The sequence below is a fragment of the Heterodontus francisci genome, chromosome 35, assembly GCF_036365525.1.
Source record: "Heterodontus francisci isolate sHetFra1 chromosome 35, sHetFra1.hap1, whole genome shotgun sequence".
NCBI lineage: Eukaryota > Metazoa > Chordata > Chondrichthyes > Heterodontiformes > Heterodontidae > Heterodontus > Heterodontus francisci.
This window is the reverse complement of record NC_090405.1, coordinates 57,340,183-57,366,933: the sequence shown is the minus strand read 5'-3', so window position 1 is coordinate 57,366,933 and position 26,751 is coordinate 57,340,183. Positions and strand designations below refer to the sequence as shown.

Sequence of the window (26,751 nt, the reverse complement as noted above, 5' to 3'; positions counted from 1 at the left end):
TCTTGCTGCATGCAGTCATGGACTGCTTCAGGATCAGTTATGAATGGGCATGAACATTGTAATCACTGAACATCGCCACTTCTGACCTTGTGATGAGGGAAGGTCATTGGTTGGGCCTAGGACACTGCCCTGAGGAACTCCTGGGGCTGAAATGGTTGGCGTCTAACAACAATCTTCCTTTTGTATAAGGTTATGACTCCAACCAGTAGAGTTTCCCCACTGATTCCCAAGTGACTTTGATTTTGCTAGCCCTCCTTGATGTCAAGGGCAATCACTCCTCACCTCAAATTCAGCTTTTTAATCCATGTTTGGACCATGGCTGTAAGATTTGAAGACAAGTGGCCCTTGCAGAACCCAAACTGAGCATTGGGGAGCAAGTTATTAAGTGCTGCTTGATAGTACTGTCAATGACACCCCCCACCCCCCTCATCACTTTTCTGATGAGAGCAGGCTGATGTGGTAATTGGCTGAATTGGTTTTGTCCTACATTTTGTAGAAGACATACCTGGGCAATTTTCTACATTCAAGTAATTGCCCATGTTGTAGCTGTACTGGAACAGCTGTCTAGGGTCATAGCTAGTTCTGGAGCATAAGTCTTCAGTCCTACTGCCATGATATTGGGACCAATAGCTTTTGCTGTATCCCACACCTTCAGCTGTTTCGTGACAGTCAATTGAATTGGCTGAAGACTGACATCAATGGTGGAGACATCAGGAGGATGCAGAGATGGATCATCCAATCGGCACTTCTGGCCTTGTACTGATGTACTAGGTTTCCCCTAGCGATGGGGATGTTTGTGCAGCTTCCTCTAGTTAGTAGTTTAATTGTCCTCCACCATTCACAACTGGATGTTGCAGGATCACTTGCAGGCCTGTGTTGCAGCTTAACCAGGTTGACACCACATTTTTAGGTGTGCCTAGTGCTGTTCCTGGCCTGCATTCCTCATTTGAAGTAGGATTGATCTCCTAGCTTGCTGATAATGGTAGTGAGGGATATGCCAGGTCATTAGATTAGATTGTGATTGAATACAATGCCCATTGTGCATCATGGATTCCCAGTTTTGAGCTGCAAGTTCTGTTCTGACTCTATCCCATTTAGCGCAATGGTTGTGTTAAAAATGAAACATCAGGCAAAGTTATTCTGAGCAAGAACCAGAGGCATCAGAACCCAGTGTATCAGCCCAGCTATCCACAATAATCTGGAAACCTGTCTTTTCAGCTGCAGCCACTCATTTACTGATTTTATAGATTTGAGGTATCTAGCAAAAGAATCAGATGGCAGGAGAAAAAAAATCTACAGCCAGTTATGATCTGGAATGCAGTATAAGTGGTTTTAACTTGTGCCAGACTTTATCCTAAAGGTAAAATGTAGCTGAAATGGGTTTTATGAATTCCAGAGAGCTGGAACATTGGTACACAACTTAAAAGTCAATACTACATTTCAGGAATATTCAATAAAGACCATTTCATGGTAAGTGGCATATTAACTATCAAGTTTATTATGAATCAAAAGGAGACTTGTTCAAATTATGGCTAATGTAGATCAATGTTTATTTTTACATGTTATACAGTAAAGATTGATAGTACTTCAGCTATCAATCCAGCAGTCAAACTGCCTAAAGCTTAGACCAGCTATATTGAAAGAAAAAGGTGTATAAATAAGAATTCACCTTAATTTTGCTACTACTTTTTAAATAGCTGCAGATATTTCAAACCATCTTTCTATCAGGCTGGAGCTTGTTGAAATTTATCCCTTTCCCCTCCTGCCTGCATTTCCCTACACCACTCCACAGTCCATACTGAAGACAAGACAAATATGCTGCTTCCAAATCAGATTGCAGTTTAGTCTGCTGCAATCTTGTCTGAGACTAGAGATTTATTCTGATGCTTGGTCACTTTATATAAAAGGTGCATCATTACAGTAGGTGCTTCTAATAAAGACTGTTACCCTCCCATCACTCCTTTCCTGATCTTCCCAAGCCACACAAGTTCTCTTTATTCCAGGCTTCTGCTAATTGTACTCTTGCTGGCCAACAGGGAGCTGACAGGGGCACTTAACAGCTGTAGGAGCAGATAACTGGTGCAGGCTGGACTGAGCCTGTGTCACTCACATGCATTTATATCACAGGTCACCACATATACACTGAACTGTAATGGAGGCCCAAGGTACACCACCCCTTCAAACCCCACTGCAAGTTTCTATGACATATCAGAAGTTGCTGTGCTTTCATAAAACATGACCCAGCACTACTCCCAACTTGCTAGGTTAAGAAGCCCACTTGATTAACTTCAATTTTTTTTCCAGTACTGTTGAAGTCAAAGGAATTCCTGTTTTATCAAATCCCAGTGCTGGGCAAGTTCATTACTTTTATTCAGTTTTTCAGGCATGTATTGGGTCCATGCCCTTTCAGCAAATAGTCTGCAGTCTTCCAAAAAAAAAGGACTCGATCAGTAGAAAAAAACAAAACACCTGAACAGTGTCCCAAGAATGCCTTCACTGGTCACTTCAATGATCATTAGCACCACTGTTGGCCAGCAAAACCTAAACGCGACAAGACGCCACTGCCTCTGGTTGAATTGTCCATACAAATCCTCACCTTGGTAAAGAAAGGCAAAATGATCCCAGTACAGATACACTGCATATCAGCAGCAGACTTTCCCAAATATCAGCACCTGCTATTCCATAATTCCTTATGGCACTGTCACCTGTATAGTTCAGTACAGTCACAAAGCGAGGCTTCTTGTGCAGCTCAGATGTAGAGAGAACCGTCTGCAGGCCCAACGTACCCAATCCCAATGAGCAGCACATCTATCAAGGTCCATATTCCAAGCCCTCCGAAGCTGAAGAGTTTGCCAAGACCTTCCTTCCATTGGCCCAAATAGAAGCGGTCAGCTCCGAACCCTCCCAATGTGATGCTGAAATCAAATTAAAACTTTCATTAAGGAGGAAATGTTAGTCAATGAGCAAAGGAGACCTGGATTTTCTCCCTATCATTGCACTGGCTGGCAAACAAAAATAATCTTTGATTTTCCTTCAGCTCAGTGAGTAAAAGCACTTCCACGTGATATTGAGCCTGAGAGGGTGGTCTCGGGCTCAATGTCTGGTCTCAGTGTTCTAGGATTAGAGAGGAGGCAAATCAGCCAGAGTTCCTGCTATTAATCACTGTCCAGTGACCCCTGCTGGAAGAAACATTTGAATGAACACTGCATGATCAGAGTCAGGTTTGTCCTGCATTTTAATATTTTCCAACACTTGCTGTATAGGTTCCACACACACAATCGCTAAGTTTGCAGGGTCAGACTACACCCCATAGAGGATCAAAGTATCAATTCTCATGGAAGTTATGTACTTCAATGGAAACAAAATCCATCCCTCCTATAATCATGTTACAGAACCAAAGGACTCTAACTGCAGCAAAGTAAAGGATGGTTTGTTGCTGTATATAGAATTATGGAATACTGCTACACAAGGATCACAGCACCAACATAAACTTTAAATAAAATACAAATTGGCTGAAATACCTTGTGTTCATAAAACCGCCCCTGCCCCAATGCTGCAAAAAAAATTAATGCACCTGCAAAATATTACAGATGCTGGAAATACTTAGGTCAGGCAGCATCTGTGGGGAGAAAAACAGAGTTAACATTTCAGGTCAATGACATTTTGTCTGAACAAACATTGACCCAAAATGTTAACACTCTCTCTCCACAGATGCTGCCAAGAATTTCCAGTATTTTCTGGTTTTTACTGCAAAGAAACAAACCCACTTCAAACCACTGATTTGATCCCCTTCCCCAACTACTGTCTCAGGTAGAACCAACCAGTTTACAATCTTAGCATTCTACTTGACTTTGATTTGAACTTCCGACTCCACGTCATCTTCATCACAAAGGCAACATATCCACCTCCAACTTGTCCCATCTTCTACTGAAATAGTCATCCACGCTTTTGTCACCTCTAGACCTGATTATTTCAATGCTCTAAGGGGATTGTCCTATGGGGAGAGATTGAGTAGAACAGGCCTATATTCCCTGGATTCTAGAAGAATAAGTGGTGATCTAACTGAAATAGACAAAATTCTTTAAGGGCTTGACAGAGTAAACACTCAGAAAATCTTTCCCCTGACTGGGGAATCTGGAACATGGGGTCAGTTTCAGAATAAGGAGTCCGTCATTGAGGACTGATACGAGGAGAAATTTCTTTACTCAAAGGGTTGTGAATCTTTGGAATTCTCTACTCCAGAGCACTGTGAATGGTTAGTTGTTGAGTATATTCAAGACTGACGTTGATAGATTTTTGGGTACTAAGGGAAATGGGAATAATGGGGTAAAGTTGGAATTGGGTTGGAAGATCAGGCTCGAAAGGCCAAATAGCCTACTAGTCCTATTTCTTATGTTCTCCAGTGGTCAGCCACCCATCCTCCAATAAATTCCATTAATCCAACATTCTGCTGCCCATATCCTAACTTGCACCAAGTCCCATTCACCCATCACCCGTGCTCCCAGTTCACCAACATCTTGAATTTCAAAAACTGAGTTCAAATCCATCTATATATCGCCCTTCCCTATCACTGTAACCTCCTACAACCCTCAGAGATCTCTGCGTTTCTTCAGCTCTGACCTGATGTACACCCTTTATTTCCTTTGCCCCATCACTGCCTTCAGCCATTTAAGCCCTATGCTTCGGAGTTACCTCCCCAAACATCTTTGTGTCTCGAGCTTCCCCTCTTCCTTTCAAATCCCTCCTTGAAATCTGACCAAATTTTTACTCATCCCTCTTAACAGCTTTCTTTTGAGTGTTGATTTTTGTTGGATTACACTTCTGTGAGGCACCTTGGGACATACTTCTACATTAAAAGCACTATATAAATGTAGTTGTACCTAGTAATCCTCCAGCTGTAATAAGTCACCTTTCCGTGCACTGGTCCTACTCTACTATTCCTCATTTTGTTAGAAAAAATGTACATTATAGCCATTGGGTAAGATGCACATAAAACAGAGTTGATGCTACTCAGGTTGAGAACCACATTTTGTACTACAGCACATAGCTTCGTCATCGCTGAGTCAAAATCCTGGAACTCCCTCGCCAAATTCACTGGGGAGTACCTTCACTACACAGACTGCAACAGTTCAAGAAGCTGGCTCACCGCCACCACCTTCTCAAGAGTAATTAGGGATGGGAAATAAATGCTGGTCTTGCCAGTGACAACAACATCTAGAGAATGAATGTTTTAAAAAGCTGGTTGCAAAAAATCAGTTCTGTTACAACCCATGAACATTGGCAGACATTCCAGGGGTTTTACTTTGGAGAATTGTACATGCTGCCAACAACATGCTCCACCCAAAATCTCTGCAGGTCTCTAAGCAATTTGAGATGAGGTCCAGAAGGGCTCTCTAAATCCAAATTAGCTAAGTGCACCAACTCACAAGCAATTAACAGCCTGCGATAAATGCAAATGTCAAGGGAATTTCAAGGGATCTGTAATTTGGAAAGAATAAAGTCAGTTGCCTGTAACCGGATTCTGGATGTAAATCATACTTAATTTTTAAGCATTATCATGTAGCCTAATGCAAACCAAACCCTGGACAGAAAAAACTTTCTGAAGTGGTGAGTCACACGCCGTGATTAACCCAACAGGAAAGTCATGGGTTCAATTAAAATGTACATTCATGATACTGCAACAAGTCACCAGCGTTAAAATGCTGGCTGCTCAGTGAGAAAATGTTTATTGCACCACATTCATAGGTTCTTGTTTTCACCCCCACCCCAGCAGTGGGTTACATGAATTGTACCTTTTCCTCTTTCATTTGTTGGTAACAGCGTACAAAGAGCATACTCCACCAGTTAGCACTAAATATTCCATCAAGCCCAGAAGCTTGTCAAAATGCATGAACTTTTTAATAACATTTCTTTAACCAAACATGAACCACATTCCTCTCTCAAATACAGGCAGTATCCAATCATACATTTCAAAAACACTTTTCAAATGATTTGCAAGTAATATCTAACAAACCTAATTGTATTTTTTGAAGAGGTAAATGACGTGGTACATAAGTGATTGCCTATCCAGAAGGCATTCAACAAGGTTCCAAATAACAGACTTAAAAATGAAAGCACATGACATTGAAGGCACTCCATTGGTTTGGATAGGGAATCGGTTAGGAGGGAGGAGACCAAGAAGGGATAATGGGCATGTACTAAAAGTGGCAATTTGTAAATAGTGGAGTCCCTCAAGGATCACTGGGACCTCAACTTTTCACTATATTTATATATGACTTAGATGAAGGAATAGAGAACCTGATATCCAAGTTTGCTAATTTTGCCAAGTTAGGTGACACAGTAAACAGTGTAGATGGGAGCAGAAAGTTTCTAAGGGTCATTGATAGATTGAGTGGGCAAAACTGTGAAGGAAGAGTTACAAAATGCAAGAGATTTGAAGGAGACCAAGCCAATGTCGTGTATAGCGAGTATATTTTATTAATAGCAAATATAAAAGAACACATATCAGTCACAGAGTTAACAAGCTGACTCACTCACAAAGCATAATCCTTGAGCTCGAGTGGTCCAGTGACAACTTCTACTGTTTTATACCTCGTCGGACCAGTTGGGCTATTGTAGGACACTGATAACTTGCTAGATCTAATCAAAGACTTCTTAGCCTGTTGAAAAAACATGCTGGGATACCTAGCCAATAACAGCATAAAGGCATTCTAGGCTAGACCTTACAGGAACCAAGGCAGATAGGTGGAATTAAGACACAGATTGGCCACGAAAGAGAAGTATTTCATTCAGTTGCTGGAGACTATTGGAACTATTTTAGTTCATTGTGGTGGAAGGAACTCAGCACATCACGATAACCTGAAGGATTATTTCTCAGTATCCCCTAGAAATAATGTCCCACCCTAATTATAAAATTTGACTAAGAATTTTTTTTTCCGAAGGCAATCAACAAAGTTCCAAATAACAGACTGTTAAAAATTACTGCACATGGAATTGGAAGCATCCTATAGGCTTGGATAGGGAAATGGTTAGGAGATTGGAGACGGATATGTACTGCAATTGGCAGGATGTGACTAGTGGTGTCTCCCAGAATTCTGTATTGGGGCCTCAAGCTTTTCACTATATTCATATATAACTTGGATGAAGGAACAGAGAACCTTATATCCAAGTTTGTTGACAACACTAAGTTATTTGGCACAATAGTGTAGATGGGAGCAGAAAATTCCACAGGGTCATTACGACAGATCAAAGTATTTTCTAAATGAGGAGAAACAAGGAACTGTGAATAAGTAGAGTGTGTTTAGGAATCCAAGTACAGTAATCACAAAGCTAGTGGTCAGGTACAAATAATTTTTAAAAAGCCAATGGAGTGTTGACCTTTCACTCAAGGGGACAGGAACACAAAGCGACAGAAATTATGTTGCAGCTGTAGAGAGCTCGGGTTAGACGCCATCTGAAGAACTCCATTCAGTTCTGGGCACTGCACCTCAAAAGGATATACTGACTTTGGCAGCGGTGCAGCGCAGATTCACTAAAATGATATCAGAGCTAAAGGTGTTAAATTATGAGGACAGGTTGCATAGATTAGGCTTGCATTCCTTTGAATTTAGAAAAGGGGTGATCTAATTGAGGCATTTCAGATGATTAAAGGATTTGATAGGGTAAAGAGAGAAACTCTCCTCTCTGGTGGAAGAGTCCACAACAAGGAGGCAAAACCTTTAAGTTAGAGCTAGGCAGGGCAGAGGTGATGTCAGGAAGCACTTTTTCATAGAAGGTAATGCAAAACTGGAACAGTCCCCAAAAAAGCTGTTGAGGACAACTGAACATTTTAAAACAGATTAATATATTTTTGTTGGGCAAGTGTACTATGGGTTACAGCACCAAGGCAGGTAGATGGAGTTAAGATACAGATCAACAATGATTTAAGTGAATGGTAAAACAGATTTAGAAGGCTGAATGGCCTCCTCCTGTTCTTATGAATTCACTGTGCAGTGCTTCTAAACCATTTCTGGATCTTGGAAAGTCCAGTGGCAAGACTGGACGTAACATCATAAATGACACCAATACAATGATTTCTATTACAGGGATCTGCACCAATGCCAGAAATAACTCATATAGCTGGCACTAGATTCAGCAAGTATACTGAGCTCAACAACCAATATCACTCACTGCACCTGACATCACAGCCATAATAGCTATTACTTGTCGCCTGTGACCACAACAGGGGGGGAATGGGAGGCAGGGGGGGAATGGGAGGGAGGGGCAGAGGCTACAAAGGGATACAGATAGGTTAAGTGAGTGGGCAAAGATCTGGCAAATGGAGTATAATGTGGGAAAATGTGAAATTATCCATTTTGGCAGGAAAAATAAAAAAGCATATTATCTAAATGGTGATTGCAGAGCTCTGAGATGCAGAGGGATCTGGGTGCCCTAGTGCATGAATCACAAAAGTATGTAGGTACAGCAAGTAATTAGGAAAGCTAATAGAATGTTATCATTTATTGCAAAGGGAATTGAATGCAAAAGTAGGGAGGCTATGCTTCAGTTATACAGGGCATTGGTGAGACCACATCTGGAGTACTGTGCATAATATTGCTCTCCTTATTTAAAGAAGAATATAAATGCGTTGGAAGCAGTTCAGAGAAGGTTTACTAGGTTAACACCTGGAATGGGCAGGTTGTCTTATGAGAAAAGGTTAGACAAGCTAGACTTATATCCGTTGGAGTTTGGAAGAGTAACAGACGACTTGATTGAAACATATAAGATCCTGAAGGGTCTTGACAGGGTGGATGTGGAAAGGATGGTTCCTCTTGTGGGAGAATCTAGAACTAGGGATCACTGTTTAAAAATAAGTGGTCACCCATTTAAGATAGAGAAGAGAAGAAATTTTTTCTCTGAGGGTTGGGAGTCTTTGGAACTCTCTTCCTCAAAAGGTGGTGGAAGCTGAGTCTTTGAATATTTTTAAAGGCAGAGGTAAATAGATCCATGACAAGCAAGTGGGTGAAAGGTTATGATGGGTAGGCAGGAATGTGGAGTTGAGGTTACAATCAGATCAGCCATGATCTTGTTGAATGGCAGAGCAGGCTTAAAGGGCCCGAGTGGCCTACTTCTGTTGCTAATTCATATGTTTGTATCTTAGTGGGGGTGAAACTCTCTATAAGCTATAGAGTGTAAACGGCAGTCTCATTCTTGTAAAGACAGGTCTTTTGGTACCATCCTGGATGATGAATGGGTCACCCATTGGCCTGTCAGCTATTGACAGAGCAGGGAAAAGGTTAAAAACAAAAGTTCTTTAGATAGGAGTCTCAGCCAAGAAACAATACATATTACCACACATTCTCACCTCAGAGCCAATGCAGTTGACCACTTGTAACCCCCTGTCCAATTGCAATACATCTTCTTTTGAAATGTACGATTGCCTAAGGAATAATATAAAAATCAGAATTTAATCTGAGACTCAGAGAGTTTACAATTCATTTATATCAGGGTAGCCTGTGCCAGTGTGGTTGAAAATCAATCACAAATGGAACAAGCTAACTATAGAATAACAGTCATACAAATATACCGTCAAGTTTTAGTTCATTGTCAAATCTCCTCAACATCAAGAGGTTGGCTCAGATCCACTTGTACAAAACTCACACACTACAGCTCCGTTGACCTAGCGAATAAGTGTACCACATCATGGGATCACTGGACCAACAAGTCGGCTCAGCTTTGATCGCTAATCTATGCTGAGTTAATTGATCTCATCAAGAGCTGCACTGATAAGGTTAGCATTGATTTTGACAGCTGAGGGAATCAGAGGGGCCTGATCCAGATTGGTCTAACTAGAGCTTTGTACAGCTGTAACATGATTTCTGACCCTTTATATTCTAGCTGTATGAATATAAAACTCAGCATTCCATTCATCTTTCCAACTGTCTTCTGTACCTGTCTGTGATATTTTAATGATCCATGTGCATGGACCCCACCCCCCACCCAACCCCTGCCCAAGTCTCTTTGGACTTCCACTGTTTCTAGTTGGTTATTACACAGCCAATTATCAGCAGAAATTAACTTTTTCATTTGAAAGAACTGCAACAGTTTGATCTTTCTCTCCATATCTCTTTCTGACACACTCACAGCACCAGCTCTCTCTAAAAGGCCACTTACCAAGACAATGCACATGCTCCAGTGCCGTGCAGTTGGAAATAAAATATTCCCGCGGGCACTGCACTGTTTTGCACTTGGTGGTTTCTTTGCACTGGTACTCAGTGGGCGGCAGTTGCCAACAGAACCGACAGATCATTGTAATTTGAAAAGTTTTCTGGTCCATCTTATTTTCATCCTAAATGTGAAACAGCAAGATAAAGAAACACAAACAAGGGGTGAGAAGTGACTGATTGTATAAGGAGCCTATGAAGTCTCAGGTTTCATTCCTGGTACGTGCAAAATTAGCTGATCTCAGCCACAGCAGCTGTGAAAATTTACCTCACCAATTGGACTATGAAGGAGTCGCAGTCCTGGCCCCTATCCATCAGCCCTTCAGTTATGGTGCCACCCCCCCCTCCCCGAGGTCATGAATTGTTCCAACCCACTGGATTCACAGATGAAGAACAGCCACTTAGGTAAAGTACTAAGAGCGGGGTGCGTGAGGTGTCACTGATGCCCATGAAACTCTATCCTAGCAAGATGAGAGAGAAAATTGGGGAAAATCATTAGCATGTACTTCCTCCAAGAGGATGACATGGCTGGTTGGCTCATGCATCTATCAGTGGCCAGCAACAGGATGGCAGATGCTTTGGAGCAAGTTATCTGTGCTCAGCCAGGTGAGTATGGTCCTCAGGAAAAGGCAGACAGAAGATGTTTTTGAAAATGTTTAAATTCTAAACTAAAAAATGAATAATAGAAATAAATTGAATAATGAAACATTAATTAAAAATAGGCTATTCATTAGTCAGACAGGAACATTTAGGAAGTTGCTCTCAAAAGTATTTCCTAGTCTCACAACACAGGCCATCACTGAGGTTGGAATACAGCAAAAATAAATGATGTCCTACCCATCATGATGACTAATATTCTTTTCTTCTTTGGCCTCCTTGTCTCGAGAGACAATGGGTAAGCGCCTGGAGGTGGTCAGTGCTTTGTGAAGCAGCGCCTGGCGTGGCTATAAAGACCAATTCTGGAGTGACAGACACTTCCACAGGCACTGCAGATAAAATTGGTTGTCGGGGCTGTTTCACTGTTGGCTCTCCTTGCACTCCTGTCTTTTTCCTGCCAACTGCTAAGTCTCTTCAACTCGCCACTCTTTAGCCCGCCTTTATGGCTGTCCGCCAGCTCTGGTGATCACTGACAACTGACTCCCACGACTTGCAGTCAACGTCACAGGACTTCATGTCACGTTTGCAGACGTCTTTAAAGCGGAGACATGGACGGCCGGTGGGTCTGATACCAGTGACTAGCTCGCTGTACAATGCATCCTTGGGGATCCTGCCATCTTCTGTGCAGCACACATGGCCAAGCCATCTCAAGCGCCGCTGGCTCAGTAGGGTGTATATGCTGGGGATGTTGGCCGCCTTGAGGACTTCTACTACTATTATTTGTACAATATCACCCACATCTGCCCTCACCATCCCCAAAACTCCAATCCATACTTTGGCCATTTCCAAACTTGCACCTACAATCTACACAAAACTCAGCCAGTTATATTGTTTCTGACAACCTTCAGTCCAGCTGACTGATCTCCACTAGCTTCCCATTCCCCAAGAGAATGAATTTAAGATTGAACAGCTGCAGCCCTGCATCATCACCATCAATAACATCAGCTTGCAGCTCAGGAGAGAAACCATTAAAAGGGAACAAGTTAGTCTTGTGGACAAGCGGAGTTCGGCAAGGGCATGGGAGCAACATGCTGTTCATGACAAAGGCAGGGCAGAGGACCAGGGCAGGGTTTCCTAGTAAGCAAGGCAAGACGCAGAAAGGAGCCAAAGCAGTTGAATGGGTTCCAGTCTCGATAATGAAGAAATCATGTTTGGGGGAGGGATTTAAGGCTATGATTGGTTGCAGTGAAATAAAGTCAGGGGTTATCTTTGGTTTCCCAGATGATTCTAGAGCACCATGTGGTTTTGACAGAGGAAAGTGAAGCCCAGTAGTGCTAGATGTGGTGATGGATAGATGGGTAAACCAATTGTTTGGCAGAAACTGTACCCCTCAGACCTGAGGGAGCAAAGATGAGTGCCATACCAGGGGGGAACTGACTGTGATGGGAAACAATAGTAGTTTTTCTGAGGACAATATCATCAAAGGTGGTGGTGAGGGAATGGTTGAGCAAATCTACAACTGGAAAGGGATCATATCCAATGTCACATCCCTCTATCCACTGACTGCCCTCCTGTGCACCCCCTGCCAACCCCCCTTTATTCCACCAGTGACAGCAGATCCTCCAGCCTTCTCTGCCCTACCCTTTGGAGCCTTGTACATTGCTGCTGCTCTCCCTAGGTTCAAATACCTATCTTTTCTCTCTTACTGTCATCTCCCCTAATTCTTCTACTACTCATTGTCTGTTTCTCCTGTATGAAGCACCATATAATATTTACTATATTAAATATGCTATATTATAGGCTATTTTAACAACTTATTAAAGTAAACAAAACTAAAGGCAGGGCAAAAATTTTAAGATTTATGCTGCTCACAATCCCGACACTTTGAACAAAAGGTTGACTTACTTTGCACTGTACACCTGGCTTGACTGTACAGTTGAATGAAGCCTCCTTTCCATAGGTGCAGTTCCAATGCAGTGTACAATTCACACAAACGGAGGGCAATTTGCTGCACAGTCCAGCACTGGGGCAGTTCGACAGGTAAGGCAGTTCCGTGGTTACTGCTAGAAAGTCACAGGCAGATTTACATAGAATCATCAAAGGTAAGCTACATCTTACATTTAGACATACATCAACCATGATCTTATTGACTGGCTTGATGGGCCGAATGGCCGACTCCTGCTCCTATTTCTTATGCTGTTATGTTCTTATATCGCAATAATATTCCTTGGAGTGAATCTATGTTAACAAATTTAACCATAGAACAAGAATAAAGATGATAAAAGTTATTTTTGTGTTCTATATTTCCTTACAGTGTGCCAGGTGAGCAGCGGTGGCGCCAAGGCTGTTGGATGGAAACACAGCATCTTTGGGTAGCAGCATCCCGTCAGATTCCTTGGTGCTCAGGGAATCTGTTGGAAAACATTTACACTTTGTTTAAGCTGACCAAAATACCAGCATCATTTCAGAAAACAGGCCATGCGTTCCAACATCTAGTAGTTAAATAAACTCAGCAGGTCAGACAACATCCATCAAATATTAGAGGAGCCGGGGTAAAGGGGCAGGAGGAAACTTGTGATGAGATACAGACACGAGGAAAGGCCGGCAGTTTGTTTCCCCTGTCAGGGAATGATGCTCCCAGGAGCTGAGGAGATGCCGGCAGTTTGTTTTCCTCTGTCAGGGAATGATGCTCCCAGGAGCAAAGGAAATGCCGGCAGTTTGTTTCCCTCTGTCAGGGAATGATTCTCCCAGGAGCTGAGGAGATGCCGGCAGTTTGTTTTCCTGTCAGGGAACGATGCTCCCAGCAGCTGAGGAAATGCCGGCAGTTTGTTTTCCTCTGTCAGGGAATGATTCTCCCAGCAGCTGAGGAGATGCCGGCAGTTTGTTTTCTTCTGTCAGGCAACGATGCTCCCAGCAGCTGAAGAGATGCCGGCAGTTTGTTTACCTCTGTCAGGGAACGATGCTCCCAGGAGCTGAGGAGATGCCGGCAGTTTGTTTTCCTCTGTCAGGGAACGATGCTCCCAGGAGCTGAGGAGATGCCGGCAGTTTGTTTTCCTCTGTCAGGGAATGATTCTCCCAGGAGCTGAGGATATGCCGGCAGTTTGTTTTCCTCTGTCAGGGAATGATTCTCCCAGGAGCTGAGGAGATGCCAGCAGTTTGTTTTCCTCTGTCAGGGAATGATGCTCCCAGGAGCGGAGGAGATGCCGGCAGTTTGTTTTCCTCTGTCAGGGAATGGTTCTCCCAGGAGCTGAGGAGATGCCGGCAGTTTGTTTTCCTCTGTCAGGGAATGATGCTCCCAGGAGATGAGGAGATGCCGGCAGTTTGTTTCCCTCTGTCAGGGAACGATGCTCCCAGGAGCTGAGGAGATGCCGGCAGTTTGTTTTCCTCTGTCAGGGAATGATTCTCCCAGCAGCTGAGGAAAGGCGGGCAGTTTGTTTCCCCCTGTCAGGGAATGATGCTCCCAGGAGCTGAGGAGATGCCGGCAGTTTGTTTTCCTGTCAGGGAATGATACTCCCAGGAGCTGAGGAAATGCCGGCAGTTTGTTTTCCTCTGTCAGGGAATGATTCTCCCAGCAGCTGAGGAAATGCCGGCAGTTTGTTTTCCTCTGTCAGGGAACGATTCTCCCAGCAGCTGAGGAGATGCTGGCAGTTTGTGTTCCTCTGTCAGGGAATTATGCTCCCAGCAGCTGAGGAAATGCCGGCAGTTTGTTTTCCTCTGTCAGGGAATAATCCTCCCTGCAGCTGAGGAAAGGCCTGCAGTTTGTTTTCCTCTGTCAGGAAATGATGCTCCCAGCAGCTGAGGAAAGGCCGGCAGTCTGTTTCGCCCTGTCAGGGAATGATTCTCCCAGCGGCTAAGGAAAGGCTGGCTGTTTGTTTTCCTCTGTCGGGGAATGATTGTCCCAGGAGCTGAGGAAAGGTCGACAGTTTGTTTCCCCCTGTCAGGGAATGATTCTCCCAGGAGCTGAGGAAAGGCCGGCAGTTTGTTTTCCTCTGTCAGGGAATGATGCTCCCAGTAGCTGAGGAGATGCCAGCAGTTAGTTTTCCTCTGTCAGGGAATGATTCTCCCAGGAGCTGAGGAGATGCCGGCAGTTTGTTTTCCTCTGTCAGGGAATGATTCTCCCAGCAGCTGAGGAAAGGCCGGCAGTTTGTTTTCCTCTGTCAGGGAATGATTCTGCCAGGAGCTGAAGAGATGCCGGCAGTTTGTTTTCCTCCGTCAGGGAATGATGCTCCCAGGAGCTGAGGAGATGCCGGCAGTTTGTTTTCCTCTGTCAGGCAATGATTCTCCCAGGAGCTGAGGAAAGGCGGGCAGTTTGTTTCCCCCTGTCAGGGAATGATGCTCCCAGGAGCTGAGGAGATGCCGGCAGTTTGTTTTCCTGTCAGGGAATGATACTCCCAGGAGCTGAGGAAATGCCGGCAGTTTGTTTTCCTCTGTCAGGGAATGATTCTCCCAGCAGCTGAGGATATGCCGGCAGTTTGTTTTCCTCTGTCAGGGAATGATTCTCCCAGGAGCTGAGGAGATGCCGGCAGTTTGTTTTCCTCTGTCAGGGAATGGTTCTCCCAGGAGCTGAGGAGATGCCGGCAGTTTGTTTTCCTCTGTCAGGGAATGATGCTCCCAGGAGCTGAGGAGATGCCGGCAGTTTGTTTCCCTCTGTCAGGGAACGATGCTCCCAGGAGCTGAGGAGATGCCGGCAGTTTGTTTTCCTCTGTCAGGGAATGATTCTCCCAGCAGCTGAGGAAAGGCGGGCAGTTTGTTTCCCCCTGTCAGGGAATGATGCTCCCAGGAGCTGAGGAGATGCCGGCAGTTTGTTTTCCTGTCAGGGAATGATACTCCCAGGAGCTGAGGAAATGCCGGCAGTTTGTTTTCCTCTGTCAGGGAATGATTCTCCCAGCAGCTGAGGAAATGCCGGCAGTTTGTGTTCCTCTGTCAGGGAATTATGCTCCCAGCAGCTGAGGAAATGCCGGCAGTTTGTTTTCCTCTGTCAGGGAATAATCCTCCCTGCAGCTGAGGAAAGGCCTGCAGTTTGTTTTCCTCTGTCAGGAAATGATGCTCCCAGCAGCTGAGGAAAGGCCGGCAGTCTGTTTCGCCCTGTCAGGGAATGATTCTCCCAGCGGCTAAGGAAAGGCTGGCTGTTTGTTTTCCTCTGTCGGGGAATGATTGTCCCAGGAGCTGAGGAAAGGTCGACAGTTTGTTTCCCCCTGTCAGGGAATGATTCTCCCAGGAGCTGAGGAAAGGCCGGCAGTTTGTTTTCCTCTGTCAGGGAATGATGCTCCCAGCAGCTGAGGAGATGCCAGCAGTTAGTTTTCCTCTGTCAGGGAATGATTCTCCCAGGAGCTGAGGAGATGCCGGCAGTTTGTTTTCCTCTGTCAGGGAATGATTCTCCCAGCAGCTGAGGAAAGGCCGGCAGTTTGTTTTCCTCTGTCAGGGAATGATTCTCCCAGGAGCTGAAGAGATGCCGGCAGTTTGTTTTCCTCCGTCAGGGAATGATGCTCCCAGGAGCTGAGGAGATGCCGGCAGTTTGTTTTCCTCTGTCAGGGAATGATTCTCCCAGGAGCTGAGGAAAGGCGGGCAGTTTGTTTCCCCCTGTCAGGGAATGATGCTCCCAGGAGCTGAGGAGATGCCGGCAGTTTGTTTTCCTGTCAGGGAATGATACTCCCAGGAGCTGAGGAAATGCCGGCAGTTTGTTTTCCTCTGTCAGGGAATGATTCTCCCAGCAGCTGAGGAAATGCCGGCAGTTTGTTTTCCTCTGTCAGGGAACGATTCTCCCAGCAGCTGAGGAAAGGCCAGCAGTTTGTGATCCTCTGTCAGGGAATTATGCTCCCAGCAGCTGAGGAAAGGCCGGCAGTCTGTTTCGCCCTGTCAGGGAATGATTCTCCCAGCAGCTGAGGAAAGGCCGGCAGTTTGTTTCCCTCTGTCAGGGAATGATTCTCCCAGCAGCTGAGGAAAGGCCGGCAGTTTGTTTCCCTCTGTCGGGGAATGATTCTCCCAGCAGCTGAGGAAAGGCCGGCAGTTTGTTTCCCCCTGTCAGGAAATTATTCTCCCAGCAGCTGAGGAAAGGCCGGCAGTTTGTTTCCCTCTGTCAGGGAATGATTCTCCCAGCAGCTGAGGAAAGGCCGGCAGTTTGTTTCCCTCTGTCAGGGAATGATTCTCCCAGCAGCTGAGGAAAGGCCGGCAGTTTGTTTCCCTCTGTCAGGGAATGATTCTCCCAGCAGCTGAGGAAAGGCCGGCAGTTTGTTTCCTGTCAGGGAATGATTCTCCCAGCGGCTGAGGAAAGGCTGGCAGTTTGTTTTCCTGTCAGGGAATGATTCTCCCAGAAGCTGAGGAGATGCCGGCAGTTTGTTTTCCTCTGTCAGGGAATGATTCTCCCAGTAGCTGAAGAAAGGCCGGCAGTTTGTTTTCCTCTGTCAGGGAATGATTCTCCCAGTAGCTGAAGAAAGGCCGGCAGTTTGTTTTCCTCTGTCAGGGAATGATTCTCCCATGAGCTGAAGAAAGGCCGGCAGTTTGTTTTCCTGTCAGGGAATGATTCTCCCAGGAGCTGAGGAAAGGCCGGAAGTTTGTTTTCCTCTGTCAAGGTATGATGCTCCCAGCAGCTGAGGAGATGCCGGCAGTTAGTTTTCCTCTGTCAGGGAATGATGCTCTCAGGAGCTGAGGAAAGGCCGGAAGTCTGTTTTCCTCTGTCAAGGAATGATGCTCCCAGCAGCTGAGGAGATGCCGGCAGTTTGTTTTCCTCTGTCAGGGAATGATGCTCCCAGCAGCTGAGGAGATGCCAGCAGTTAGTTTTCCTCTGTCAGGGAATGATTCTCCCAGGAGCTGAGGAGATGCCGGCAGTTTGTTTTCCTCTGTCAGGGAATGATTCTCCCAGCAGCTGAGGAAAGGCCGGCAGTTTGTTTTCCTCTGTCAGGGAATGATTCTCCCAGGAGCTGAAGAGATGCCGGCAGTTTGTTTTCCTCCGTCAGGGAATGATGCTCCCAGGAGCTGAGGAGATGCCGGCAGTTTGTTTTCCTCTGTCAGGGAATGATTCTCCCAGGAGCTGAGGAAAGGCGGGCAGTTTGTTTCCCCCGGTCAGGGAATGATGCTCCCAGGAGCTGAGGAGATGCCGGCAGTTTGTTTTCCTGTCAGGGAATGATACTCCCAGGAGCTGAGGAAATGCCGGCAGTTTGTTTTCCTCTGTCAGGGAATGATTCTCCCAGCAGCTGAGGAAATGCCGGCAGTTTGTTTTCCTCTGTCAGGGAACGATTCTCCCAGCAGCTGAGGAAAGGCCGGCAGTTTGTGTTCCTCTGTCAGGGAATTATGCTCCCAGCAGCTGAGGAAAGGCCGGCAGTTTGTTGCCCTCTGTCAGGAAATGATTCTCCCAGCAGCTGAGGAAAGGCCGGCAGTTTGTTTCCCTCTGTCAGGGAACGATTCTCCCAGGAGCTGAGGAAAGGCCGGCAGTTTGTTTCCCTCTGTCAGGGAATGATTCTCCCAGCAGCTGAGGATAGGCCGGCAGTTTGTTTCCCTCTGTCGGGGAATGATTCTCCCAGCAGCTGAGGAAAGGCCGGCAGTTTGTTTCCCTCTGTCGGGGAATGATTCTCCCAGCAGCTGAGGAAAGGCCGGCAGTTTGTTTCCCCCTGTCAGGAAATTATTCTCCCAGCAGCTGAGGAAAGGCCGGCAGTTTGTTTCCCTCTGTCGGGGAATGATTCTCCCAGCAGCTGAGGAAAGGCCGGCAGTTTGTTTCCCTCTGTCAGGGAACGATTCTCCCAGGAGCTGAGGAAAGGCCGGCAGTTTGTTTCCCTCTGTCAGGGAATGATTCTCCCAGCAGCTGAGGAAAGGCCGGCAGTTTGTTTCCCTCTGTCAGGGAATGATTCTCCCAGCAGCTGAGGAAAGGCCGGCAGTTTGTTGCCCTCTGTCAGGGAATGATTCTCCCAGCAGCTGAGGAAAGGCCGGCAGTTTGTTTCCCCCTGTCAGGAAATTATTCTCCCAGCAGCTGAGGAAAGGCCGGCAGTTTGTTTCCCTCTGTCAGGGAATGATTCTCCCAGCAGCTGAGGATAGGCCGGCAGTTTGTTTCCCTCTGTCGGGGAATGATTCTCCCAGCAGCTGAGGAAAGGCCGGCAGTTTGTTTCCCTCTGTCGGGGAATGATTCTCCCAGCAGCTGAGGAAAGGCCGGCAGTTTGTTTCCCCCTGTCAGGAAATTATTCTCCCAGCAGCTGAGGAAAGGCCGGCAGTTTGTTTCCCTCTGTCAGGGAATGATTCTCCCAGCAGCTGAGGAAAGGCCGGCAGTTTGTTTCCCTCTGTCAGGGAACGATTCTCCCAGGAGCTGAGGAAAGGCCGGCAGTTTGTTTCCCTCTGTCAGGGAATGATTCTCCCAGCAGCTGAGGAAAGGCCGGCAGTTTGTTTCCCTCTGTCAGGGAATGATTCTCCCAGCAGCTGAGGAAAGGCCGGCAGTTTGTTTTCCTGTCAGGGAATGATTCTCCCAGCGGCTGAGGAAATGCCGGCAGTTTGTTTCCCTCTGTCGGGGAATGATTCTCCCAGCAGCTGAGGAAAGGCCGGCAGTTTGTTGCCCTCTGTCAGGGAATGATGCTCCCAGCAGCTGAGGAAATGCCGGCAGTTTGTTTCCCTCTGTCAGGGAATGATGCTCCCAGCAGCTGAGGAGATGCCAGCAGTTAGTTTTCCTCTGTCAGGGAATGATTCTCCCAGCAGCTGAGGAAAGGCCGGCAGTTTGTTTTCCTCTGTCAGGGAATGATTCTCCCAGGAGCTGAAGAGATGCCGGCAGTTTGTTTTCCTCCGTCAGGGAATGATGCTCCCAGGAGCTGAGGAGATGCCGGCAGTTTGTTTTCCTCTGTCAGGGAATGATTCTCCCAGGAGCTGAGGAAAGGCGGGCAGTTTGTTTCCCCCTGTCAGGGAATGATGCTCCCAGGAGCTGAGGAGATGCCGGCAGTTTGTTTTCCTGTCAGGGAATGATACTCCCAGGAGCTGAGGAAATGCCGGCAGTTTGTTTTCCTCTGTCAGGGAATGATTCTCCCAGCAGCTGAGGAAATGCCGGCAGTTTGTTTTCCTCTGTTAGGGAACGATTCTCCCAGCAGCTGAGGAAAGGCCAGCAGTTTGTGTTCCTCTGTCAGGGAATTATGCTCCCAGCAGCTGAGGAAAGGCCGGCAGTCTGTTTCGCCCTGTCAGGGAATGATTCTCCCAGCAGCTGAGGAAAGGCCGGCAGTTTGTTTCCCTCTGTCAGGGAATGATTCTCCCAGCAGCTGAGGAAAGGCCGGCAGTTTGTTTCCCTGTCGGGGAATGATTCTCCCAGCAGCTGAGGAAAGGCCGGCAGTTTGTTTCCCCCTGTCAGGAAATTATTCTCCCAGCAGCTGAGGAAAGGCCGGCAGTTTGTTTCCCTCTGTCAGGGAATGATTCTCCCAGCAGCTGAGGAAAGGCCGGCAGTTTGTTTCCCTCTGTCAGGGAATGATTCTCCCAGCAGCTGAGGAAAGGCCGGCAGTTTGTTTTCCTGTCAGGGAATGATTCTCCCAGCGGCTGAGGAAAGGCTGGCAGTTTGTTTTCCTGTCAGGGAATGATTCTCCCAGAAGCTGAGGAGATGCCGGCAGTTTGTTGTCTTCTGTCAGGGAATGATGCTCCCAGGAGCTGAGGAAAGGCCGGAAGTTTGTTTTCCTCTGTCAGGAAATGATTCTCCCAGGAGCTGAGGAGATGCCGGCAGTTTGTTTTCTTCTGTCAGGGAATGATGCTCCCAGGAGCTGAGGAAAGGCCGGAAGTTTGTTTTCCTCTGTCAAGGAATGATGCTCCCAGCAGCTGAGGAGATGCCGGCAGTTAGTTTTCCTCTGTCAGGGAATGATGCTCCCAGGAGCTGAGGAAAGGCCGGAAGTTTGTTTTCCTGTCAAGGAATGATGCTCCCAGCAGCTGAGGAGATGCCGGCAGTTTGTTTTCCTCTGTCAGGGAATGATGCTCCCAGCAGCTGAGGAGATGCCAGCAGTTAGTTTTCCTCTGTCAGGGAATGATTCTCCCAGGAGCTGAGGAGATGCCGGCAGTTTGTTTTCCTCTGTCAGGGAATGATTCTCCCAGCAGCTGAGGAAAGGCCGGCAGTTTGTTTTCCTCTGTCAGGGAATGATTCTCCCAGGAGCTGAAGAGATGCCGGCAGTTTGTTTTCCTCCGTCAGGGAATGATGCTCCCAGGAGCTGAGGAGATGCCGGCAGTTTGTTTTCCTCTGTCAGGGAATGATTCTCCCAGGAGCTGAGGAAAGGCGGGCAGTTTGTTTCCCCCTGTCAGGGAATGATGCTCCCAGGAGCTGAGGAGATGCCGGCAGTTTGTTTTCCTGTCAGGGAATGATACTCCCAGGAGCTGAGGAAATGCCGGCAGTTTGATTTCCTCTGTCAGGGAATGATTCTCCCAGCAGCTGAGGAAATGCCGGCAGTTTGTTTTCCTCTGTCAGGGAACGATTCTCCCAGCAGCTGAGGAGATGCTGGCAGTTTGTGTTCCTCTGTCAGGGAATTATGCTCCCAGCAGCTGAGGAAATGCCGGCAGTTTGTTTTCCTCTGTCAGGGAATAATGCTCCCTGCAGCTGAGGAAAGGCCTGCAGTTTGTTTTCCTCTGTCAGGGAATGATGCTCCCAGCAGCTGAGGAAAGGCCGGCAGTTTGTTTTCTTCTGTCAGGAAATGATGCTCCCAGCAGCTGAGGAAAGGCCGGCAGTCTGTTTCGCCCTGTCAGGGAATGATTCTCCCAGCGGCTAAGGAAAGGCTGGCAGTTTGTTTTCCTCTGTCGGGGAATGATTGTCCCAGGAGCTGAGGAAAGGTCGACAGTTTGTTTCCCCCTGTCAGGGAATGATTCTCCCAGGAGCTGAGGAAAGGCCGGCAGTTTGTTTTCCTCTGTCAGGGAATGATTCTCCCAGTAGCTGAAGAAAGGCCGGCAGTTTGTTTTCCTCTGTCAGGGAATGATTCTCCCATGAGCTGAAGAAAGGCCGGCAGTTTGTTTTCCTGTCAGGGAATGATTCTCCCAGGAGCTAAAGAAAGGCCGGCAGTTTGTTTCCCTCTGTCAGGGAATGATTCTCCCAGCAGCTGAGGAAAGGCCAGCAGTTTGTTTCCCTCTGTCAGGGAATGATTCTCCCAGCAGCTGAGGAAAGGCCGGCAGTTTGTTTCCCTCTGTCAGGGAATGATTCTCCCAGCAGCTGAGGAAAGGCCGGCAGTTTGTTTCCCTCTGTCAGGGAATGATTCTCCCAGCAGCTGAGGAAAGGCCGGCAGTTTGTTTCCCTCTGTCAGGGAATGATTCTCCCAGGAGCTGAAGAAAGGCCAGCAGTTTGTTTCCGTCTGTCAGGGAATGATTCTCCCAGCAGCTGAGGAAAGGCCGGCAGTTTGTTTCCCTGTGTCGGGGAATGATTCTCCCAGCAGCTGAAGAAAGGCCGGCAGTTTGTTTCCCTCTGTCAGGGAATGATTCTCCCAGCAGCTGAGGAAAGCCCGGCAGTTTGTTTCCCCCTGTCAGGGAATGATTCTCCCAGCAGCTGAGGAAAGGCCGGCAGTTTGTTTCCCTCTGTCAGGGAATGATTCTCCCAGCAGCTGAGGAAAGGCCGGCAGTTTGTTTCCCTGTGTCGGGGAATGATTCTCCCAGCAGCTGAGGAAAGCCCGGCAGTTTGTTTCCCCCTGTCAGGGAATGATTCTCCCAGCAGCTGAGTAAAGCCCGGCAGTTTGTTTCCCCCTGTCAGGAAATGATGCTCCCAGCAGCTGAGGAAAGGCCGGCAGTCTGTTTCGCCCTGTCAGGGAATGATTCTCCCAGCGGCTAAGGAAAGGCTGGCAGTTTGTTTTCCTCTGTCGGGGAATGATTGTCCCAGGAGCTGAGGAAAGGTCGACAGTTTGTTTCCCCCTGTCAGGGAATGATTCTCCCAGGAGCTGAGGAAAGGCCGGCAGTTTGTTTTCCTCTGTCAGGGAATGATTCTCCCAGTAGCTGAAGAAAGGCCGGCAGTTTGTTTTCCTCTGTCAGGGAATGATTCTCCCATGAGCTGAAGAAAGGCCAGCAGTTTGTTTCCCTCTGTCAGGGAATGATTCTCCCAGCAGCTGAGGAAAGGCCGGAAGTTTGTTTCCCTCTGTCAGGAAATGATTCTCCCAGGAGCTGAGGAGATGCCGGCAGTTTGTTTTCTTCTGTCAGGGAATGATGCTCCCAGGAGCTGAGGAAAGGCCGGAAGTTTGTTTTCCTCTGTCAAGGAATGATGCTCCCAGCAGCTGAGGAGATGCCGGCAGTTAGTTTTCCTCTGTCAGGGAATGATGCTCCCAGGAGCTGAGGAAAGGCCGGAAGTTTGTTTTCCTCTGTCAAGGAATGATGCTCCCAGCAGCTGAGGAGATGCCGGCAGTTTGTTTTCCTCTGTCAGGGAATGATGCTCCCAGCAGCTGAGGAGATGCCAGCAGTTAGTTTTCCTCTGTCAGGGAATGATTCTCCCAGGAGCTGAGGAGATGCCGGCAGTTTGTTTTCCTCTGTCAGGGAATGATTCTCCCAGCAGCTGAGGAAAGGCCGGCAGTTTGTTTTCCTCTGTCAGGGAATGATTCTCCCAGGAGCTGAAGAGATGCCGGCAGTTTGTTTTCCTCCGTCAGGGAATGATGCTCCCAGGAGCTGAGGAGATGCCGGCAGTTTGTTTTCCTCTGTCAGGGAATGATTCTCCCAGGAGCTGAGGAAAGGCGGGCAGTTTGTTTCCCCCGGTCAGGGAATGATGCTCCCAGGAACTGAGGAGATGCCGGCAGTTTGTTTTCCTGTCAGGGAATGATACTCCCAGGAGCTGAGGAAATGGCGGCAGTTTGTTTTCCTCTGTCAGGGAATGATTCTCCCAGCAGCTGAGGAAATGCCGGCAGTTTGTTTTCCTCTGTCAGGGAACGATTCTCCCAGCAGCTGAGGAAAGGCCGGCAGTTTGTGTTCCTCTGTCAGGGAATTATGCTCCCAGCAGCTGAGGAAAGGCCGGCAGTCTGTTTCCCCCTGTCAGGGAATGATTCTCCCAGCAGCTGAGGAAAGGCCGGCAGTTTGTTTCCCTCTGTCAGGAAATGATTCTCCCAGCAGCTGAGGAAAGGCCGGCAGTTTGTTTCCCTCTGTCAGGGAACGATTCTCCCAGGAGCTGAGGAAAGGCCGGCACTTTGTTTTCCTCTGTCAGGGAATGATTCTCCCAGCAGCTGAGGAAAGGCCGGAAGTTTGTTTCCCTCTGTCAGGAAATGATTCTCCCAGGAGCTGAGGAGATGCCGGCAGTTTGTTTTCTTCTGTCAGGGAATGATGCTCCCAGGAGCTGAGGAAAGGCCGGAAGTTTGTTTTCCTCTGTCAAGGAATGATGCTCCCAGCAGCTGAGGAGATGCCGGCAGTTAGTTTTCCTCTGTCAGGGAATGATGCTCCCAGGAGCTGAGGAAAGGCCGGAAGTTTGTTTTCCTCTGTCAAGGAATGATGCTCCCAGCAGCTGAGGAGATGCCGGCAGTTTGTTTTCCTCTGTCAGGGAATGATGCTCCCAGCAGCTGAGGAGATGCCAGCAGTTAGTTTTCCTCTGTCAGGGAATGATTCTCCCAGGAGCTGAGGAGATGCCGGCAGTTTGTTTTCCTCTGTCAGGGAATGATTCTCCCAGCAGCTGAGGAAAGGCCGGCAGTTTGTTTTCCTCTGTCAGGGAATGATTCTCCCAGGAGCTGAAGAGATGCCGGCAGTTTGTTTTCCTCCGTCAGGGAATGATGCTCCCAGGAGCTGAGGAGATGCCGGCAGTTTGTTTTCCTCTGTCAGGGAATGATTCTCCCAGGAGCTGAGGAAAGGCGGGCAGTTTGTTTCCCCGGTCAGGGAATGATGCTCCCAGGAACTGAGGAGATGCCGGCAGTTTGTTTTCCTGTCAGGCAATGATACTCCCAGGAGCTGAGGAAATGGCGGCAGTTTGTTTTCCTCTGTCAGGGAATGATTCTCCCAGCAGCTGAGGAAATGCCGGCAGTTTGTTTTCCTCTGTCAGGGAACGATTCTCCCAGCAGCTGAGGAAAGGCCGGCAGTTTGTGTTCCTCTGTCAGGGAATTATGCTCCCAGCAGCTGAGGAAAGGCCGGCAGTCTGTTTCGCCCTGTCAGGGAATGATTCTCCCAGCAGCTGAGGAAAGGCCGGCAGTTTGTTTCCCTCTGTCAGGAAATGATTCTCCCAGCAGCTGAGGAAAGGCCGGCAGTTTGTTTCCCTCTGTCAGGGAACGATTCTCCCAGGAGCTGAGGAAAGGCCGGCACTTTGTTTCCCTCTGTCAGGGAATGATTCTCCCAGCAGCTGAGGATAGGCCGGCAGTTTGTTTCCCTCTGTCGGGGAATAATTCTCCCAGCAGCTGAGGAAAGGCCGGCAGTTTGTTTCCCTCTGTCGGGGAATGATTCTCCCAGCAGCTGAGGAAAGGCCGGCAGTTTGTTTCCCCCTGTCAGGAAATTATTCTCCCAGCAGCTGAGGAAAGGCCGGCAGTTTGTTTCCCTCTGTCGGGGAATGATTCTCCCAGCAGCTGAGGAAAGGCCGGCAGTTTGTTTCCCTCTGTCAGGGAATGATTCTCCCAGCAGCTGAGGAAAGGCCGGCAGTTTGTTTCCCTCTGTCAGGGAACGATTCTCCCAGGAGCTGAGGAAAGGCTGGCAGTTTGTTTCCCCCTGTCAGGAAATTATTCTCCCAGCAGCTGAGGAAAGGCCGGCAGTTTGTTTCCCCCTGTCAGGAAATTATTCTCCCAGCAGCTGAGGAAAGGCCGGCAGTTTGTTTCCCTCTGTCGGGGAATGATTCTCCCAGCAGCTGAGGAAAGGCCGGCAGTTTGTTTCCCTCTGTCAGGGAATGATTCTCCCAGCAGCTGAGGAAAGGCCGGCAGTTTGTTTCCCCCTGTCAGGAAATTATTCTCCCAGCAGCTGAGGAAAGGCCGGCAGTTTGTTTCCCTCTGTCGGGGAATGATTCTCCCAGCAGCTGAGGAAAGGCCGGCAGTTTGTTTCCCTCTGTCAGGGAATGATTCTCCCAGCAGCTGAGGAAAGGCCGGCAGTTTGTTTCCCTCTGTCGGGGAATGATTCTCCCAGCAGCTGAGGAAAGGCCGGCAGTTTGTTTCCCTCTGTCGGGGAATGATTCTCCCAGCAGCTGAGGAAAGGCCGGCAGTTTGTTTCCCTCTGTCGGGGAATGATTCTCCCAGCAGCTGAGGAAAGGCCGGCAGTTTGTTTCCCTCTGTCGGGGAATGATTCTCCCAGCAGCTGAGGAAAGCCCGGCAGTTTGTTTCCCTCTGTCAGGGAATGATTCTCCCAGCAGCTGAGGAAAGGCCGGCAGTTTGTTGCCCTCTGTCAGGGAATGATTCTCCCAGCAGCTGAGGAAAGGCCGGCAGTTTGTTTCCCCCTGTCAGGAAATGATTCTCCCAGGAGCTGAGGATAGGCCGGCAGTTTGTTGCCCTCTGTCAGGGAATGATTCTCCCAGCAGCTGAGGAAAGGCCGGCAGTTTGTTTCCCTCTGTCAGGGAATGATTCTCCCAGCAGCTGAGGAAAGGCCGGCAGTTTGTTTCCCTCTGTCAGGGAATGATTCTCCCAGCAGCTGAGGAAAGGCCGGCAGTTTGTTTCCCTGTGTCGGGGAATGATTCTCCCAGCAGCTGAGGAAAGGCCGGCAGTTTGTTTCCCTCTGTCAGGGAATGATTCTCCCAGCAGCTGACTAACTGCTGGATATGCCATTAGTCACCGAGTGTGTGAACAAAATGAAAATAAATAATGCTGGAACCACTCAGCAGGTCTGGCAGCATCTGTGAAAGAGTTTTCTGTTTAAGAAGCAGACGTTAACGTTTCGGGTCACTGACCCTTCTTCGGAGTGTGAACACCGGCTGCTTCTAATCCAGTCAACCACCTCCATTACCCGGGATACCGGCCTTGCAACTACCTCACCGGGACACCAAACAGCTATCACTCCCCCGCCTGTCCAACAAAGCCGCACTCACCACCGCTGAGCAGCCCGAGCAACGGCAACAAAACCAAGGCCCGATCCAGAACCTTCCACACCGCCATCGCGCTCGACCTGGAGC

The 26,751-nt window shown here is 47.9% G+C and overlaps 1 protein-coding gene across 2 annotated transcripts; it reads right to left on the bottom strand.

Moving 5' to 3' along the window:
- Positions 1 to 1,517: 1,517 nt before the first annotated feature.
- tm2d3 (TM2 domain containing 3) lies at positions 1,518 to 26,751 on the bottom strand. Of its 2 annotated transcripts, none has more exons than XM_068015695.1 (6): positions 26,668 to 26,751; positions 13,112 to 13,210; positions 12,705 to 12,862; positions 10,153 to 10,327; positions 9,344 to 9,419; positions 1,518 to 2,915 (listed from the first exon to the last, which is right to left on the bottom strand). In XM_068015695.1, the coding sequence occupies exons 1-6, from the start codon at positions 26,732 to 26,734 to the stop codon at positions 2,750 to 2,752; spliced, it is 741 nt and encodes a 246-aa protein (XP_067871796.1). In that variant the 5' UTR covers positions 26,735 to 26,751; the 3' UTR covers positions 1,518 to 2,749. The 2 variants fall into 2 exon arrangements, with proteins under 2 accessions (XP_067871796.1, XP_067871797.1); XM_068015696.1 differs by having other exon boundaries at positions 12,705 to 12,859.